The sequence below is a fragment of the Piliocolobus tephrosceles genome, chromosome 10 (genome assembly GCF_002776525.5).
Source record: "Piliocolobus tephrosceles isolate RC106 chromosome 10, ASM277652v3, whole genome shotgun sequence".
Classification (NCBI taxonomy): Eukaryota; Metazoa; Chordata; class Mammalia; order Primates; family Cercopithecidae; genus Piliocolobus; species Piliocolobus tephrosceles.
Window position 1 is genome coordinate 79,761,110 of NC_045443.1, and position 14,613 is coordinate 79,775,722.

General features: G+C 38.8%; 1 protein-coding gene across 5 annotated transcripts in view; it reads left to right on the plus strand.

The window, feature by feature from the left end:
- The window catches only part of METTL25 (methyltransferase like 25), a 121,604-nt gene that overhangs the window by 25,622 nt on the left and 81,369 nt on the right, over positions 1-14,613 (plus strand). For all 5 annotated transcript variants that reach the window (XR_002733331.3, XM_023220258.2, XM_023220349.2 and 2 more), the window contains exons 2-3: positions 1,819-1,983; positions 4,816-4,922. Coding sequence is in view for 4 of the 5 variants with exons in the window: in XM_023220258.2 (XP_023076026.2) it covers positions 1,819-1,983; positions 4,816-4,922 (272 nt within the window). In the remaining variant the exon portion in view is untranslated. The remainder of the gene's footprint in view (positions 1-1,818; positions 1,984-4,815; positions 4,923-14,613) is intronic.

Consider the following 14,613-nt stretch of genomic DNA (forward strand, 5'->3'; position numbering starts at 1 on the left):
GGTTGAGACTCCCCTTAAACCTGAGAATTTCACTTAATATTTGACTGAGTTTTCCACTTTGTATCATGGCTAAATATTTTGATGTGGATTTTATTACTTTTGGCTGAATTAGTAAATTCAGTTTATAAAATATCCACAGAAATTTACATCATACACAATATATATCTTAAGTTAATTTCATCCAGTAATTTTAATTTATGTTTAGTTGATTCAAAAATAGAAGGTATATATCTCTGCTGATTTTATTCATATTAATGAATTTGGCAAACATTACCACCACCAGCTTAACCGATACTAGCTTAATATGTAGTTTTTATTTAGAATTCTACAAACCCTCATCACTTATCTTACTTATCTTGCTTTAAGTTTTGTCAGGTAGCATCACTATTTTTTGTGTTTAAGGATATTTTTATAATTTAATAAGTAACTACAGAAGATTAGCTATGCTAGAGAAGACTTCATAGCCTATAGTGTGGATTTTTTTTGTAGAACTGAACTTCTTCCCTAGATTGCAGTGTGGTTTCATGAGGTGAACATTTTGCATACTTCATATAAGCCTTTAAAATGTGTGTTTTTTTGAATTATTCAAAATTAGTTTTCAGTGAATGGGCCTGATTGAACTTTCCCGTCTAATGAGTTCCTTTGAACCACTACAGACACACTGGAAGGCTGTCTTTTAACTCTTTTAGATAAATTAACTTGCCTTAAAAATAGCCATAGAACAATGAGATTGAGCTAATCTGTCAGTGTGCCTGTGTGCATCCATCATAATAAGCAGAGCTGTGCTGCAGTAATAAGCTTAAAACTCACTTAATGAAAGCAATGAAATTTAATTTTTATGTATGCTCTGTGTTCATTGTAGTTTGATAGTAATGCTGTCCTTGCTGTTGTCACTCAAGGATTCAGACTGAGGAATGTTTCGTTTTGACACATGCTTCGATTACAGAGCTGAGACAAAAAAGAGTACTGAATCTTCTGACACCCTTAACACTTCTGCCTGAAAATGGTTTGGTTCGCCTTGGCAAGATAACAGCCACACCTGAGTTCAACAAGGTTCATGATCCTCTACAGAGAAGGGCACTAGATATTTGCAAACAGCACAACAGTTTATCATTCTAGTCTAAATTAGTGAGTATTTGGAAACTGCTGACAGTTACACACTAAGCTTATAGAATGTGTGGTTTAAAACTGGCCATGGGAAGAAAATGAGTTGTTTTCACCAGGTTATAACCTGATTCGTTTTGGAACTCATATTGACAGTGCATTGAGCACATGCACCCCGCCCCCCTGCCACAAGTCTACATCACCCAAATGATGCAGGAACTGTTTTGCAGGGACGTTTATATACCAATGGGGATATTACCATTGTTCCTCATGCAGTGTGGACAGGGAGTAACAGTGTTGCCTGGGCTGACTACCTTTAAATGCACAGTTATAGGCCAGCCAGGACAGTTTGTAAATTTAATACACTACTATTCAGATTTTAACCAACCTCCCTCCCTCCCTCCTCCCTCCCTCCCTTCTCTCTCTCTCTCTGCCTCTGTCTCTGTCTCTTTCTTTCCATAAAAAAGAACTGATTGTAATTTGGAGTTTAAATTTTTAATGCATAAAGTGTTAAGAGACAACTGGGTGTTCCTTATAGCTAATCATTTAAATAGTAAATATAAATGGAGCCATTAGATATATTGCCAAAATTCACAATAAAATGAAAATATTGGAATTTGTTATAAAAATTAAGTGTTCATTTGTTGTTTATTAGTATCACACAAATTAACCATTAATTATTTCTGAAGACTTTTTCTATTTTCACTTCTTTAGGTGTGACTGATTTTCCCAAAATATTTTGTGAAAATTCTCAGAAGTTGGTGAGTGTGGAAGCCTTTGCTCTGGCTGCGAAATACTATTCCGTACAAAACTTGGGAATATGTACTCCTTTTGAACAGTTGCTTGTAGCCCTTCGAGGAAATCAAAACCAGAGAATTGGTATGTCTATTTATGTGTGTGTATATGTGCTTTTTAGGTACTTAGAAGCAATATTTTGTTCATATATGTGTATCTTTCCAAAATATTATTAATTTATTGTTAGACCTTGACATATAAGCCCTGACAAATTAGCTTTTGTTTAGAAGAGTAGGTTTTCCCTTGTATTATATTAAACAGAGCAACTTACAGATCTCCACAATTTTTTTCTACATTAATTCTTATAACCTTTACTTCAGATAGTTCCTGCCCCTCAAACACAGATCACAGTGAGCTACTACAGTTTCCAAAATCTACATCATTGTTGTTGCCGCAGGCTAATATTCTCTATGGGAAGAGGGTGGGAAGAGTGAAAGGGGACATTTGGGGATGTAGGGAGAAACATGAGTGTCAGAAAGTGGGGATGGTAGAAATTTAAAAAAAGTATGGTAATGTGGTAGATTAAAACTTAGCTTTATCAATAATTATATTCAATGTAATTGATTCTACATGCCAATTAAAAGGCAAGAGATCAGAAGGCTGTGGTTAAAAAAATTCTCAGATTCTTTTATCTTACACAAACCTCTTTCATATCTCTTATTTGATCCTCACTGTTTCCCCACCTTTTTATTTTGAAAACCTCCAAACCTACAGAAAAGTTACAAGAATAGTATAATAGGCCCTGTATGCTTTTCACCTAGATTCACCATGTGTTCACATTTTGCCACATTTGTTATAGTTCTCTTCTACACACACACACACACACACACACATACACGCACACTCCTTTTTCTGAATCTGTTGAACATAAGTTGTAGATATTGTAGCACTTTACTCTCAAATGCTTCACTCTGTATCTCAAAATATCAAGGGCATTTTCCTACACATCCCATAGTTTATTGGCACACTCAGGAGTTTAACGCTGATACAGTAATATTATCTAATAAGCAGTCTCTATTCAAATTTCTTTACTTTTTCCAAGAATATCTTTTAGAGCCATTTTTTTTTTCTTAATACAGGAATTAGTCTAGGCTCATATCTGACATTTAGTTGTTATGTCTGTTTCATCTCTTCAATCTTAAATAGTTTCTTACCTTTGCATTTGTTTTTCCTGACCCTGATACTTTTGATACCTATAAGCAGGTTATTTTATTGTTTCCCCATGATTAGATTCAGGTTTTATATTTTTGATAGGAGTACTACTTAGGTGATTCCTTTTGTGCATATCAAATAAGGAAGCACATATAATTTTGTCCCATTATTGGTAACACTAAATTTACTCACTTGGTAAAGGTGGGTCTACTGGAGTTCTCCATTGTAAAAGGACTCTTTTATCTTTGAGTCCAATTCTTTTATTATTTTCATTTTTTAATCTCTCTCACCAATTTAAGCAAAATCATTTCATACTGTTCCCCCTGGAGAAAGAGAGGGGCTGTTTGGTGAATTACGGCTCTTGGTAGGAACCATTATAGCTGCAGATGGGTTCACCAGCAATATTACTATGGGGGCTGTAGTCGACTGGTAATGAAGGCTCTAAGGAGAACACCCTATCCCAGGTGCTGCTGACTGGCAATAAATGAGTGTACCTCTGCATCAAGGGTATCATCCTTGGCCCCTCTCCCAATTCATAAAGTTGAAGGGCCACAGGTTGGCATCAAAGTGAGTAAAGATATTGTACTGTAGGCAAGAACAAACAGCAAAACCACCATTCAAGGTCTGGATGGACTCTGTTGTGTCTGGTACAAGAAAGAGTTGACTTAGCCATGTAGAGAGATACATGCTGGTGATAGGTGAGAGTGGAGGGTCTATATTCCCCATCCTGGAGTAATCAGCATATTTCTTTACTAGGTTAGTATCTGCCAGCAGAATGACATTATGGAATTCAGACCTCTCTGATAGAGACCATGTCCTAAAGTGCCCTCAGAATGTTACCCAGAAGGTGCCACCTTCCATCTACAGGACCATGAGTAGCCAGCACTTATACCTGGAAAGACCTCATTAAAACCCAGTATCCCAATGTGATAATCCCAGGTTAAGCCTATACCAAGGCATTCACAAATGTGAACACTGTCATGCCATAATAACCATTCCAACCCTACATTTCAGTTCCCCCCCACCAACTCCCATGTGACTGACAATGTTGACTACCTTGTCATATGCTCTTTGGCCATTTTAATGTACTTTATAACGTGTGGCAGACCGTGTATATTCGTACAGTCCTATAGTTCTGCAGTGATGGAAATGCCCTGTAGTTTTACTGCTCAGTACAATGGAAACTAGCCACATGTGGCTGTTGAGAACTTCACCTTTGGCTAGTGCAGCACAGAATCTTAATTTTTCAATTATATTTGATTTCAGTATAAATTGCAATAATCATGTGTGGTTAGCAGCTACTATATTAGACAGCACAAGTAATGAAATGACTGTTTTAAGTTTTTTTCCCCACTTTTCTATTGGGTGATTCTTTTCATATTGATTTCTAGGAGTTTGTTTTATTTTATTCTTAGATACAAATTCTCTGTAGATGTATGTGTTGGAATTATCTTCTTTCATTTGGGGCTTGCCTTTTTACCTCATAATGTTGTCTTTTGATGAAAAATTTCTTTTGTAGTCCACTTTACCAGTCTTTTCCATTATAGTTAATTGTTAAGGAATAGTTTTAATGTTCTATGGATTTTTATATTTATTAATGTACATTTTATTTATAGTGGCTGAGCTAGTAGAGATCTATTCAGAAACCACAGTAGAATCTCCATGTTATTTTCCTACTTAATTTCAAAAAATATGAACATCAACTGATAATTCCTACTAAATTTTGATTCTTTAATAGCAATATTTTACTTTTATTTTTATTAGGTGAAACTCAGAAGGCAGTTGAGTTTATGAATATGAAGAAATCTCATGAAGTTCAGGCAATGTCAGAGCTGATCAGCAGTATTGCTGACTACTATGGAATAAAACAGGTGAGAATATTTCTCTATGTTTTTAGGTGTTAAATTATTGCCACTTTTTGGTATTATTCAAATTTCACGTTTTTACTGTCAACTAGCCTTTAAAATGTTATTAAATAATAGCATCATTTAAACATCAGATCCTTTAAACATCAGATTCTTTAAGCATGCACTGTTATTTCCTAGTATATTGTAATTATAGAAAATTTATAGTAAAATCAAGACATGACCGTTAATGTTTTGCCACACATTTCATTCTTTTCAGAGTGGACAGAAGTTAAGGTTAATTCTCTTTGATAAACTGTCACTTCGGTCTGAGGCAGCATTATGAAGATGACATCCTGCAAAACTGTTTGCTGCTAGGTATTTTCAGGATATGGGTTACCAAGCTGTGGTCTGGGATACCTGCATCATTATATTAACACAAAGTAGTTATGTTTTTAAAACTTGGATTATTTCATAGTGTTTGATTCACAGTGCATTCGTGTTTTGAAAAATCGTTTTTATGGTATGTAGTGATGTTGGACAGTAGATGTTAAAATAAGATTAATGATTGTACACATTGACGTATAAAAATAGTAAGTTATTTTTCTTATTCCTGGTTTATAAAAATAGTAAGTTTTTTCTATTCTCTAGAGAAGGTTGGTGGTGGTAATGGAGATTTTCCTTCCTGTAATTTTTATTAGGTATTAAAACCTTTCCATGGATTCACCAAAACTTGAGAGTTTGAGGATGAGTATAAAACTATGAAAGTTTGGCTTAGGCGTGCAGAGCCACTTGTGGCAACATGAATCTCTAGGGTGGGGTATAGGGTAAGAGCTAAGGTAATACTAGTTTTTAACCTTTTCTCCAGATTATCATACCTAAGCAATATCTATCAGTAATAGTAACAGGCTTACCATGGCAATGATACTCAGCTGGAGTTGAAGAGGCAAGCCCTTCCCCATGGTGACATATCAGAATCTTGGGGAGCGAGTACTGTTTCCAGATATCCTTCAGGTGGCAGCCAACATCTATTCAGAACAGTAATAATGGAATGGTCTCTAGAGGAACAAATGCATAATTTAGTTAAAATTAAAAGGGGCATAACAAGCTGAGGCTTAAGGCATCGGTTAATAACAGCAAGTCCACTGGAGATGACAGAGCCCTAAAGACAGAAAATTCAGATAACTGGTAATCAGGTAAGCCAGATGGAGGTTCTGCACATGGATGGTATGAATCCAGTTACAGAGTAGGAGAATGGAGTAAAGGTCCAGTCTTGAGGGGAAAGCTGGTCTGAATGAGGCAGAACAACAAGAACTGGACTCAGATTTTATATAGAAAACAAGGCAAAGACCTGGTCGTTTAGTTTGGAAATACAAACCAGAAGCAGGAAAATATAGAAGTGGCCAAAAGATAATGTGTACTATATGAAAGGGATTTTAGTCAGGATTCCTATGGGGTTGATTTTATAGATTTTTCTTTTTCTTAAAAATATAATGATGTATCACTGTGTAAGATTTATTTACACTTTAAATATAATTCAGTCTTAATCACTTTCTAGCCAGTGTGCAAAATTTGTACATAATCCTAACTTTATTGAGATATAAATGAACTTATGTTAATTGTACAGTATGATGTTTTGTTAGCATGTGGGTGTGTGTATATACATATATATGTATCTTGATTATAGAGGTTACATGAGTGTGTATATATATATGTCTATACACACACCACATACACACACTCATGTAACCTCTATAATCATGGAGTGTGTATATATATATGTATATAAACACACCACATAAACACACACACTCATGAAACCTCTATAATCATGATAACATGATGTTTCCATCACCCCAAAAAATCTCCTCATGTCTTTTTGCAAAGGGCATTCTTTTTTTTTTTTCTTTTTTATACTTTAAGTTCTAGGGTACATGTGCACAACATGCAGGTGTGTTACGTACGTATACATGTGCCATGTTGGTGTGCTGCACCCATTAACTCGTCATTTACATTAGCTATTTCTCCTAATGCTATCCCTCCCCATTCCCCCCATCCCATGACAGGCCCTGGTGTGTGATATTCTCCACCCTATGTCCAAGTGTTCTCATTGTTCAATTCCCACCTATAAATTAGAACATGTGGTGTTTGGTTTTCTGTCCTTGCGGTAGTTTGCTCAGAATGATGGTTTCCAGCTTTATCCATGTCCCTACTAAGGACATGATCTCATCCTTTTTTTGTTTGTTTGTTTGTTTTGTTTGTTTTTATTATACTTTAAGTTCTAGGGTACATGTGCATAACGTGCAGGTTTGTTACATATGTATACATGTGCCATGTTGGTGTGCTGCACCCATCAACTCGTCAGCACCCATCAATTCATCATTTATATCAGGTATAACTCCCCAATGCAATCCTTCCCCCTCCCCCCTCCCCATGATAGGCCCCACTGTGTGATGTTCCCCTTCCTGAGTCCAAGTGAGCTCATTGTTCAGTTCCCACCTATGAGTGAGAACATGCGGTGTCTGGTTTTCTCTTCTTGTGATAGTTTGCTAAGAATGATGGTTTCCAGCTGCATCCATGTCCCTACAAAGGACACAAACTCATCCTTTTTTATGGCTGCATAGTATTCCATGGTGTATATGTGCCACATTTTCTTAATCCAGTCTGTCACTGATGGACATTTGGGTTGATTCCAAGTCTTTGCTATTGTGAATAGTGCCGCAATAAACATACGTGTGCATATGTCTTTGTAGTAGCATAATTTATAATCCTTTGGGTATATACCCAGTAGTGGGATGGCTGGGTCATATGGTACATCTAGTTCTAGATCCTTGAGGAATTGCCATACTGTTTTCCATAATGGTTGAACTAGTTTACAATCCCACCAACAGTGTAAAAGTGTTCCTATTTCTCCACATCCTCTCCAACACCTGTTGTTTCCTGATTTTTTAATGATTGCCATTCTAACTGGTGTGAGATGGTATCTCATTGTGGTTTTGATTTGCATTTCTCTGATGGCGAGTGATGATGAGCATTTTTTCATGTGTCTGTTGGCTGTATGAATGTCTTCTTTTGAGAAATGTCTGTTCATATCCTTTCCCCACTTTTGGATGGGGTTGTTTGTTTTTTTCTTGTATATTTGTTTGAGTTCTTTGTAGATTCTGGAAATTAGCCCTTTGTCAGATGAGTAGATTGCAAAAATTTTCTCCCATTCTGTAGGTTGCCTGTTCACTCTGATGGTAGTTTCTTTTGCTGTGCAGAAGCTCTTTAGTTTAATGAGATCCCATTTGTCAATTTTGGCTTTTGCTGCCGTTGCTTTTGGTGTTTTAGACATGAAGTCCTTGCCCATGCCTATGTCCTGAATGGTACTACCTAGATTTTCTTCTAGGGTTTTTATGGTATTAGGTCTAACATTTAAGTCTCTAATCCATCTTGAATTAATCTTCGTATAAGGAGTAAGGAAAGGATCCAGTTTCAGCTTTCTCCTTATGGCTAGCCAATTTTCCCAGCACCATTTATTAAATAGGGAATCCTTTCCCCATTTCTTGTTTTTGTCAGGTTTGTCAAAGATCAGATGGTTGTAGATGTGTGGCATTATTTCTGAAGGCTCCGTTCTGTTCCATTGGTCTATATCTCTGTTTTGGTACCAGGACCATGCTGTTTTGGTTACTGTAGCCTTGTAGTATAGTTTGAAGTCAGGTAGCGTGACGCCTCCGGCTTTGTCCTTTTGACTTAGGATTGTCTTGGCAATGCGGGCTCTTTTTTGGTTCCATATGAACTTTAAAGCAGTTTTTTCCAATTCTGTGAAGAAACTCATTGGTAGCTTGATGGGGATGGCATTGAATCTATAAATAACCTTGGGCAGTATGGCCATTTTCACGATATTGATTCTTCCTATCCATGAGCATGGACTGTTCTTCCATTTGTTTGTGTCCTCTTTGATTTCACTGAGCAGTGGTTTGTAGTTCTCCTTGAAGAGGTCTTTTATATCCCTTGTAAGTTGGATTCCTAGGTATTTTATTCCCTTTGAAGCAATTGTGAATGGAAGTTCATTCCTGATTTGGCTCTCTGCTTGTCTGTTACTGGTGTATAAGAATGCTTGTGATTTTTGCACATTAATTTTGTATCCTGAGACTTTGCTGAAGTTGCTTATCAGCTTAAGAAGATTTTGGGCTGAGACGATGGGGTTTTCTAAATACACAATCATGTCATCTGCAAACAGGGACAATTTGACTTCCTCTTTTCCTAACTGAATACCCTTGATTTCTTTCTCTTGCCTGATTGCCCTAGCCAGAACTTCCAACACTATGTTGAATAGGAGTGGTGAGAGAGGGCATCCCTGTCTTGTGCCAGTTTTCAAAGGGAATTTTTCCAGTTTTTGCCCATTCATTATGATATTAGCTGTGGGTTTGTCATAAATAGCTCTTATTATTTTGAGGTATGTTCCATCAATACTGAATTTGTTGAGCGTTTTTAGCATGAAGGGCTGTTGAATTTTGTCAAAAGCCTTTTCTGCATCTATTGAGATAATCATGTGGTTCTTGTCTTTGGTTCTGTTTATGTGCTGGATTACGTTGATTGATTTGCGAATGTTGAACCAGCCTTGCATCCCAGGGATGAAGCCCACTTGATCATGGTGGATAAGCTTTTTGATGTGCTGCTGAATCTGGTTTGCCAGTATTTTATTGAGGATTTTTGCATCGATGTTCATCAGGGAGATTGGTCTAAAATTCTCTTTTTTTGTTGTGTCTCTGCCAGGCTTTGGTATCAGGATGATGTTGGCCTCATAAAATGAGTTAGGGAGGATTCCCTCTTTTTCAATTGATTGGAATAGTTTCAGAAGTAATGGTACCAGCTCCTCCTTGTACCTCTCGTAGAATTCAGCTGTGAATCCATCTGGTCCTGGGCTTTTTTTGGTGGGTAGGCTATTAATTGTTGCCTCAATTTCAGAGGCTGCTATTGGTCTATTCAGGGATTCAACTTCTTCCTGGTTTAGTCTTGGAAGAGTGTACGTGTCCAGGAAATTATCCATTTCTTCTAGATTTTCTAGTTGATTTGCGTAGAGGTGTTTATAGTATTCTCTGATGGTAGTTTGTATTTCTGTGGGGTCGGTGGTGATATCCCGTTTATCATTTTTGATTGCGTCTATTTGATTCCTCTCTCTTTTCTTCTTTATTAGCCTTGCTAGCGGTCTGTCAATTTTGTTGATCTTTTCAAAAAACCAACTCCTGGATTCATTGATTTTTTGGAGGGTTTTTTGTGTCTCTTATCTCCTTCAGTTCTGCTCTGATCTTAGTTATTTCTTGCCTTCTGCTAGCTTTTGAATGTGTTTGCTCTTGCCTCTCTAGTTCTTTTAATTGTGATGTTAGAGTGTCAATTTTAGATCTTTCCTGCTTTCTCTTGTGGGCACTTAGTGCTATAAATTTCCCTCTACACACTGCTTTAAATGTGTCCCTGAGATTCTGGTATGTTGTATCTTTGTTCTCATTGGTTTCAAAGAACATCTTTATTTCTGCTTTCATTTCGTTATGTACCCAGTAGTCATTCAGGAGCGGGTTGTTCAGTTTCCATGTAGTTGAGCGGTTTTGATTGATTTTCTTAGTCCTGAGTTCTAGTTTCATTGCACTGTGGTCAGAGAGACAGTTTGTTATAATTTCTGTTCTTTTACATTTGCTGAGGAGTGCTTTACCTCCAATTATGTGGTCAATTTTGGAATAAGTGTGATGTGGTGCTGAGAAGAATGTATATTCTGTTGACTTGGGGTGGAGAGTTCTATAGATATCTATTAGGTCCGCTTGGTGCAGAGATGAGTTCAATTCCTGGATATCCTTGTTAACTTTCTGTCTCGTTGATCTGTCTAATGTTGACAGTGGAGTGTTGAAGTCTCCCATTATTATTGTATGGGAGTCTAAGTCTCTTTGTAAGTCTCTAAGGACTTGCTTTATGAATCTGGGTGCTCCTGTATTGGGTGCATATATATTTAGGATAGTTAGCTCTTCCTGTTGAATTGATCCCTTTACCATTATGTAATGGCCTTCTTTGTCTCTTTTGATCTTTGATGGTTTAAAGTCTGTTTTATCAGAGACTAGGATTGCAACCCCTGCTTTTTTTTGTTCTCCATTTGCTTGGTAGATCTTCCTCCATCCCTTTATTTTGAGCCTGTGTATGTCTCTGCATGTGAGATGGGTCTCCTGAAGACAGCAGACTGATGGGTCTTGACTCTTTATGCAGTTTGCCAGTCTGTGTCTTTTAATTGGAGCATTTAGTCCATTTACATTTAAGGTTAATATTGTTATGTGTGAACTTGATCCTGCCATTATGATATTAACTGGTTATTTTGCTCATTAGTTGATGCAGTTTCTTCCTAGCCTTGATGGTCTTTACATTTTGGCATGTTTTTGCAATGGCTGGTACCAGTTGTTCCTTTCCATGTTTAGGGCTTCCTTCAGGGTCTCTTGTAAGGCAGGCCTGGTGGTGACAAAATCTCTAAGCATTTGCTTATCTGTAAAGAATTTTATTTCTCCTTCACTTATGAAACTTAGTTTGGCTGGATATGAAATTCTGGGTTGAAAATTCTTTTCTTTAAGAACGTTGAATATTGGCCCCCACTCTCTTCTGGCTTGTAGAGTTTCTGCCGAGAGATCTGCTGTCAGTCTGATGGGCTTCCCTTTGTGGGTAACCCGACCTTTCTCTCTGGCTGCCCTTAAGATTTTTTCCTTCATTTCAACTTTGGTGGATCTGGCAATTATGTGTCTTGGAGTTGCTCTTCTGGAGGAGTATCTTTGTGGCGTTCTCTGTATTTCCTGAATTTGAATGTTGGCCTGCCCTGCTAGGTTAGGAAAGTTCTCCTGGATGATATCCTGTAGAGTGTTTTCCAATTTGGTTCCATTTTCCCCCTCACTTTCAGGCACCCCAATCAGACGTAGATTTGGTCTTTTTACATAATCCCATACTTCTTGCAGGCTTTGTTCATTTCTTTTTCTTCTTTTTTCTTTTGGTTTCTCTTCTCGCTTCATTTCATTCATTTGATCCTCCATCACTGATACTCTTTCTTCCAGTTGATCGAGTCAGTTACTGAAGCTTGTGCATTTGTCACGTATTTCTCGTGTCATGGTTTTCATCTCTGTCATTTCGTTTATGACCTTCTCTGCATTAATTAGTCTAGCTGTCAATTCTTCCACTCTTTTTTCAAGATTTTTAGTTTCTTTGCGCTGGGTACGTAATTCCTCCTTTAGCTCTGAGAGGTTTGATGGACTGAAGCCTTCTTCTCTCATCTCGTCAAAATCATTCTCTGATCAGCTTTGATCCGTTGCTGGCGATGGGCTGTGCTCCTTTGCAGGAGGAGATGCGCTCTTATTTTTTGAATTTCCAGCTTTTCTGCCCTGCTTTTTCCCCATCTTTGTGGTTTTATCTGTCTCTGGTCTTTGATGATGGTGACGTACTGATGGGGTTTTGGTATAGGTGTCCTTCCTGTTTGATAGTTTTCCTTCTGACAGTCAGGACCCTCAGCTATAGGTCTGTTGGAGATTGCTTGAAGTCCACTCCAGACCCTGTTTGCCTGGATGTCAGCAGCAGAGGTTGCAGAAGATAGAATATTGCTGAACAGCGAGTGCACCTGTCTGATTCTTGCTTTGGAAGCTTCCTCTCAGGGGTGTACTCCACCCTGTGAGGTGTGGGGTGTCAGACTGCCCCTAGTGGGGGATGTCTCCCAGTTAGGCTACTCAGGGGTCAGGGACCCATTTGAGCAGGCAGACTGCCCCTTCTCAGGTCTCAACCTCGGTGTTGGGAGATCCACTGCTCTCTTCAAAGCTGTCAGACAGAGTCGTTCCCTCGGTGTTGGGAGATGCACTGCTCTCTTCAAAGCTGTCAGACAGAGTCGTTCGCGTCTGGACAGGCCTCTGCTGCTTTAGCTGAGCCCTGTCCCCAGAGGCGGAGTCTACAGAGACAGGCAGGTTTCCTTGAGCTGCTGTGAGCTCCATCCAGTTCGAGCCTCCCAGCGGCTTTATTTACCTACTTAAGCCTCAGCGATGGCGGGCGCCCCTCCCCCAGCCTCGCTGCTGCCTTGCGGTTAGATTGCTGCAGACTGCTGTGTTAGCAAGGAGGGAGGCTCCGTGGGCGTGGGACCCTCCCGGCCAGGTGTGGGATATAATCTCCGGTGTGCCGGTGTTACAGCGCAGTATTGGGGTGGGAGTTACCCTATTTTCCAGGTGTTGTGTGTCTCAGTTCCCCTGGCTAGGAAAAGGGACTCCCTTCCCCCTAGCGCTTCCCAGGTGAGGCGATGCCTCGCCCTGCTTCAGCTCTCGCTGGTCGGGCTGCAGCAGCTGACCAGCACCGATTGTCCGGCACTCCCGAGTGAGATGACCCCAGTACCTCAGTTGAAAATGCAGAAATCACCGGTCTTCTGTGTCGCTCGTGCTGGGAGATGGAGACTGAAGCTGTTCCTATTCGGCCATCTTGCTCCGCCCCCCTCGATCTCATCCTTTTTTATGGCTGCATAGTATTCCGTTTGGTATATGTGCCACATTTTTTTAATCCATTCTGTCATTGATGGATATTTGGGTTGGTTCCAAGTCTTTGCTATTGTGAATAGTGCTACAGTAAACATATGTGTGCATGTGTCTTTATAGTAGCATGATTTATAATCCTTTGGGTATATACCCAGTAATGGGATGACTGGGTCAAATGGTATTTCTAGTTCTAGATCCTTGAGGAATCACCACACTGTCTTCCACAATGGTTGAACTAGCTTATACTCCCACCAACAGTGTAAAAATGTTCCTATTTCTCCACATCCTCTCCAGCACTTGTTGTTTCCTGACTTTTTAATGATCGCCATTCTAACTGGTATGAGATGGTATCTCATTGTGGTTTTGATTTGCATTTCTCTGATGGCGAGTGATGAGCATTTTTTCATGTGTCTATTGGATGCGTAAATGTCTTCTTTTGAGAGGTGTCTGTTCACATCCTTCACCCAGTTTTTGATGGGGTGGTTTGATTTTTTTCTTGTCAATTTGTTTAAGTTCTTTGTAGATTCTGGATATTAGCCCTTTTGTCAGATGGGTAGATTGCAAAACTTTTCTCCCATTCTGTTGGTTGCCTGTTCGTTCTGATGGTAGTCTGTTCATTCTGATGGTAGTTTCCTTTGCTGTGTAGGAAACACAGGTAGTTTCCTGGGCTGTGCTCTTTAGTTTAATTAGATCCCATTTGTCTATTTTGGCTTTTGTTGCCATTGCTTTTGGTGTTTTAGTGATGAAGTTCTTGCCCATGCCGATGTCCTAAATGGTATTGCCTAGGTTTTCTTCTACGATTTTTCTGGTGTTAGGTCTAACATTCCAGTCTTTAATCCATTGTGAATTAATTTTTGTATAATGTGTAAGGAAAGGATGCAATTTCAGCTTTCTACATATGGCTAGCCAGTTTTCCCAGCACCATTTATTAAATAGGGAATCCTTTCCCCATTTCTTGTTTTTGTCGGGTTTGTCAAAGATCGGATGGTTGTAGATGTATGGTATTATTTCTGAGGGCTCTGTTCTGTTCCATTGGTCAGTATCTCTGTTTTGGTACCAGTACTATGCTGTTTTGGTTACTGTAGCCTTGTAGTATAGTTTGAAGTCAGGTAGCGTGATGCCTCCAGCTTTGTTGTTTTGGCTTAGGATTGTCTTGACAATGTGGGCCCTTTTTTGGTTCCATGTGAACTTTAAAGTAGTTTTTTTCCAAT